Raw genomic sequence first — 6,000 nt, 5'->3', positions numbered from 1 at the left:
CCAGATGCGTTTAGGTTCTGTCCAGATACAGCTGCAAAATTTTACTGCAAAAACCCATAATGTCATCTGCTACTTGAATATTCATTCATGACTTTCAGGAAATAATGACTTGTTTTTGGATTATCTTTATAAACTAACCAGTGGATGTATACCTTGGTATTGCAAATCTCACAGATACTGTGAACAGTCTGAGGTCCAGCTTCATTTGTATGTTTGACTGTATTTTTTAAATATTGGCTTACTAAGAAAAACACAAAATCTTTTATTTATTAACCATTTCTCAGGTGTTGTTCGTGTAACTTGTAAAAAATAAACATATTCTTCACGGATACAGAAACCTACAGAGCTCTCTTAAATTTAACAACATTTTTAGATTAAAAAAGAAGTGTGAACATTTGTATTATTTTACAGTTTGTGAACACTGTGCGCTTTTCCCCCCGCAGTGTAGTTTGGAGACGGTCCCTAACTCAGTGTTACACAGCCCGGTGTCCAGATGGAGCTAATTTCTGCCTCTCCGGTGTCTAATCCGGTGAAAATAAGCTCGTAGCTACTTTCTTACATTCCCGGTGGAGCTGGAGACGTTCACCTGTTTTAATACGGTTATGTTTAGCCTGTGATTTCACCTGTTTAAACCGGATATTACAGTGAAGCGGACAGACGTTAGTTTGCTGCAGCTAACGTCCTGGTTCACATCTGATCAGTCCGACATGAAAAGAAGCGGCGCATACAGGTTCCTGTCGGTTTTCTCGTGCTTGATCGTTTGCGTGTTTTTATTCATATTTTGGTTCTTTATATTTTACTCGATGATGCTCGCACCATAAAACACACACACACACACAGATCTTAGCGGCAGCTAACTGAGGCTAACTTGACGTGCTACTTACCCACACTGCACCGCTGTGTTGACAAGTTCCCCCGGCTCGTCACATGATCGACCTCACCAGGAAGTGAGGATTTCTGGTAAGTCTGGTGACAGACCTCAGCTTGTTAAATTTGATAAAGAAACGCGTGTGTGGTTTTTTTAACCTGGATCCTCCGGGTGGAATCACAGTGAACCGTCTGATCGTGGTGTGTTTGATGTTGATCGTGTTTAAAAGCGTTAAGAGGAGATGAAGCTGCTGCTTTCATGTGTGTCTGTTAACTTGCTGCTCAGTTCCTGACACAGTGAATATGAAATTTAAACAAACACTAACTTTCTGTGAAGATCCTAAATGTTTAAATGTGTTGCTGCTGCATTTTTTCCTCTAACAAATCATCAAAATAAAACAAACCTGGTTAGTTTCAGTTTGTATTTTTAGTTCATTTTGGACAAAAATGTACCAAAATGTTTCCATCAGCAGAGTTAGATGTTGACATAGTAAATGGATGATTCATCCTCTCACCTCTGAGATGAACTGATTTGTAGTTTACTCAGTAATATGTCACAGGTAATGACAAATACTCGCCACAAGGTAGCACAATGAAATGTGGAGAGCTGAAACAATTAGTCGATTGATTAATTTGTGAGTTGTTAGAAAATTAATAGGGAATATTTTTGGATTGAGTATCAAACAGCACCATTAGGAGCTCAGCAGTTAATCACTTCAAACTGCATGTGCGTCTAAGTTATGGCAGGTTATTAAGTGTTTTGTAACCTGCAGCTGTTTGATTTCACAGCTTGTGAAACTCGCAGCTTGTTAGTGAAAGTTGTGATGGCGTCTGACACCACTGGAGCGGCGTCCTTCGCTGCAGACCTCAAGCTGCAGTTTGCTCCCTTCAGCAGCGCTCTGGAGGCAGGTTTCTGGCACCAGCTCACTCAGAAGAAACTCGACGACTACAGGCTGGACGAGAGCCCCAAATGCATCAAAGGATACTACTACAATGGTGGGTCGCTGTTATGACGACTCCTCAGTTGCTGTTTTTTTGACGCTCATTATGTAGTGTCACACACATGAAAACAGGTTGCACAGCAGAGGCCAATCTAGATCAGTATGTTTTAAATAACAACTCTGAGACAAACTTTTTAATTCACATCTCTGTCCTGTAGGTGACCCAGTTGGTTTGCCCACACGCCTGACTTTGGAGTTCAGCGCATTTGATGTGTAAGTATGATGTTGTCTACATAAACAGTGTGCAAACAAAAATAAAGTTTGGAACCTGAAGTGTAAAAAGGCCTTTATTTTCACTCATGATCTAAATGACAAAACATTAGATTTTTAATACATAAGTCATGATCAAACTCACATTCAAGAATAACTGAGCTAGAGATAAAAAGATACACATGTGGTCTTATGTTAATGTCACGAATCATGTGTTTATAAAAAGACACCACCGTTACTCTAGCAACTGTCAAAGCTGTTTATAGGAGCTCATGTAGAGACATCCATATGCTGGTATTAACAGTAGTTTCCTTTTTAAGCTTTTAAACAATATGAAAAGCTGGGTGAAGTTTTCATTGTTAAGAGAATAATGAATGTGTGAAAACCCTGTACAGTTTATCTTCCAGGTCAGATTAGGTCTGAGCTAAATTTGTATCAGCTCTCACACCACGTCATTTGAAGGCCTGCAACAACGAAACTGTGTTTTCACGCTTACAAAATGCAGCGTTTACAGGACATTCATTCAGTTTAACAGAGGTGTGTGATGTTTTTTTTCTGTCAGTGACGGTCCGACCCCAGCCCGCTGCTGTCCAGCTGTTGGAACGCTGTACAACACCAACACACTCGATGCCTTTAAGACCACGGATAAGAAGGCTCTGCTGGAGAAAGAGGCCAAGGAGGTAAGAGACATCCAGAGGGAATATTTCACACACAGGCTGTGGATGTGAAAAAAGTTGTTAAATAGAAAATTACATGTTTGCATGAATATAAGTGTTCATCTTGTTGTTTTGTAGATATGGGATGCCATACAGTCTGGTGCTGCGTTGAAGGACCCGTCCATCCTCTGTAGATTCATTCTGCTGACCTTTGCCGTGCGTTCAGTTTATTCTAAATGTGCTATTCCATGTATCAGTTACTTGATGTGTGACTTTACCATGTTTTTAATCCCTTTTTTTCAGGATCTGAAGAAGTACCATTTCTATTACTGGTTCTGTTTCCCTGCGCTCTGCTTCCCCGAGGGGATAAAGATCGTCCAGCAGCCTTCTGTCCTTGAGCAAGTTTTCTCTGCGAAACAGGTTCATTTTTAAAGATAATTATACAACAACTGGAATTAATATTTTATACAGAACACTTTTAAATGATCTTCCTCTTTTCTAAACTGTCAGTTTGCAGATGTGATCACAAATTCTAGACATAACTTTAAGTAACTGACCTGCTGTATGATCAGAGTAAATAGCTGTTTTCTAATAGTTTTGCTTTAAAATTCTGATCTTATTCCAATTTCCTTTTTAGTTTCACTCATAACCTCTCTCCTCAGAAAAGCTCCTCAAAGTATTATTTCATACTCTGATTAAAACTGTACCTGTTATAAAAGAGTATAATGAAGTGAATCCAAGGAGAGAAAAAGCCTCATTAAGACAGAATCAGAATGACTCATGAACAGTGTGACGCCAGTCGCAGACCATAGAGATTGCTTTTTCCTCCCCCCTCTCTTCCCCCCTCTCCCTCTCTATTGTCTCTTTCTCTGGATGTAAATAATCAGTGTTCTGTAACTTCATAACTGAGATTCATGAGCTTCAAGATGACATTCTGACCCACTGAGGTTCAGTCAGTTCAATGATTCGACCAAGCCACAATCACAACAGGACTTCACTGAACAGTTGTAGTGTTCTCAGTATGTACCAAAACTAGCTTCAACAGTTTTGTTCATTTATCTTAAAGACTGATGTAAAAATATCATTTTCATTCTTGACGTTTGTGAAATAATGACTTGTTTTTGGAGAGAGTAGAACAAATTTTCATGATGAAGATTTTAAACTGATTATATCTTTATAAACTAACTGGTAGATTCATTCCTTGGTAGAGCAAATTACTGCGTGCTACAGATACTGTTGATGTCTGAGGTCGCCCTGTATGTTTGACTGTATTTTTGAAATATTGCAGGACTATAAACATACTTTCCTTTTCTAACCTAGATAGATATGTTTATGTAAAATGTAAAATACACACTGTAAACAGGCCATGTTGTACAAATTTGAATTTACAACAAGATCTATCTGTGTAACAGGTGCCATAATATCCTCTGATAATATATATAGGTATGAGACATTGTCCTTTAAAAGCCTGTGTCTGTGGTGCACAGTGTTAATGAACAGCACAGAGGTTTCTATACATATTGCTGATGCCTCATTATTTCTGTCTCAGATCGCAGCCTTGCAGGAGGCCTATGACGGCCTGTGTATGAAAAGAGGAACCAGTGCCGTTCCTTACTTCCTAATGAAGTACACAGACAAGGCTGTTCAGATGGCTCCACTCGGAGACTGGGATACATTCTTCACTGATACTAAGAAGGTGGTCGAGTCAAGACTGTTTTATTTATGTTGCTCAAAATCACACAGTTGCCAACTTATTTAGTTTGTACGTGTTTTTTCCATTTATATCTTTTAAATTCCAGAGCAGACTATGATTTAAAATGATCGACGGAGAGTTTGACAACTGTTAACTGACTCTGTTTTAGCTAAAAATATTTAAAGAGATTTGTTCAGACCTGTTCTTTTCTGTCATATGTGGATATGTTATCACCATCTTTATTTTTAGAGCGAAGTTGGACCATCACTGTAATTTTAGAGGCTCATCTCATCTTTGGTAATGTAAACACACCTTCTTTGGTTTTTCTAGGTTACTGTGGGCGTCTATGATCCGTGTACTCTGTCTCAACATCCGGGCTGGCCTCTGAGAAATCTTCTGGTCCTCTTAGCTAATCGATGGTAAACCATACTTCTGTCTGTGTGTGTGTGTGTGTGTGTGTGTGTGTGTGGGAGGGGGCTTGTAGTTTTTGTCATGAATTTAGCTCTGAATGTTTTTTAGCTCACAACGGCTATTTTGTTCAGGCACAAAGCCACAAAGTGAAAGGAAGGAAATCCCTTCTTAACTGATTTCCTGGTTCTGAAGTGTAAGGAGCGGGTCACAAACATCACTGTGATTATGGATGCTGATATCAACTTCCAGAGTTGATAACATTGCTTGAATAGCATTGTAAAAAAAATCTAAAATGAAAAGGTTTTCTGTTGCATTCAGACTGAAAAGGCCTGCTGCTTAGTAACATGGTGTTGTAAGAGTTTAGTGAGGGAAACATAAACTTGATTAATTACACTTTTTCCTTGAAGGATCAACAAATTGCACAACATGACTGTTACTGTTAATACTGTCTACAAAGCTGTACATGCTCCTGATAAACAAGGTTATTTTTCCCAATAACCTACAAACTGCTCACGTCACAGTCTTTAAACAAAAGTCAGACTTTCCATGGTTTATTTTGTGATCCAGTCGTTCTCGTCTGCAGCTGTTTCTGTGTGATGACTTCACTGCTACCCACCAAGACTTCGTTTCTCCACCTTCCAAATAGTTACGTGTCATGTTAGCGAACCAGACCACGCAGTTGTTCAGTCTGGGTGAACTACAGCAGCTGGTTTGTTAACCAGTAAAATATGAGTGATTTATGTAAAACTCCAGCATTAAATGAGTTTGGTCTAATGTGCTGACGTCATGTACAGAGGCACAAGTGAAATATTTTATAATGTTTCAGATTATAAATTCCTGGGTGTTGACTGGTTTCATGTTCTTGCAGAAAAAATGTTGGAGGTACCGTAGAAGCTTGCATGTGTTTTGTGGAGAGATAAATTTCACTGCAATATTTACAGAGGAAATATCTCAGCACCAGTGGGGAGTTGGTGCAAAACAGCAGATTTATTGCTAAACATTTAATCTAAGAATCTTTGTTGAAGCATATTCAAATATTTACACAAAGATTAAGAACAGTGACATGTGCTGTAGTTGTCATTCAGGCATTTTAATCCCATGTCAGCTGGAGAGTTTATCCCCTGCAGTGTATGGGAAACAACTTCAAAATACTGATGCAGTA

At 38.9% G+C, this 6,000-nt stretch overlaps 1 protein-coding gene across 2 annotated transcripts in view; it reads left to right on the top strand.

The window, feature by feature from the left end:
• Positions 1-467: 467 nt before the first annotated feature.
• The window catches only part of atg7 (ATG7 autophagy related 7 homolog (S. cerevisiae)), a 49,638-nt gene continuing 44,105 nt past the window's right edge, over positions 468-6,000 (top strand). Inside the window, exons 1-8 of one of the 2 annotated variants that reach the window (XM_018686875.2) lie at positions 468-960; positions 1,657-1,863; positions 2,027-2,081; positions 2,641-2,758; positions 2,873-2,950; positions 3,038-3,154; positions 4,284-4,430; positions 4,758-4,846. In XM_018686875.2, coding sequence (XP_018542391.1) covers positions 1,692-1,863; positions 2,027-2,081; positions 2,641-2,758; positions 2,873-2,950; positions 3,038-3,154; positions 4,284-4,430; positions 4,758-4,846 — 776 coding nt within the window. In that variant the 5' untranslated portion in view covers positions 468-960; positions 1,657-1,691. Of the gene's footprint in view, positions 1,069-1,656; positions 1,864-2,026; positions 2,082-2,640; positions 2,759-2,872; positions 2,951-3,037; positions 3,155-4,283; positions 4,431-4,757; positions 4,847-6,000 lie in introns of both variants that reach the window. The other variant, XM_018686876.2, reaches the window with a different exon arrangement.

Source organism: Lates calcarifer, linkage group LG12 (genome assembly GCF_001640805.2).
Source record: "Lates calcarifer isolate ASB-BC8 linkage group LG12, TLL_Latcal_v3, whole genome shotgun sequence".
Taxonomy (NCBI): Eukaryota; Metazoa; Chordata; class Actinopteri; family Centropomidae; genus Lates; species Lates calcarifer.
This window is presented reverse-complemented; position numbering and strand designations above follow the sequence as displayed.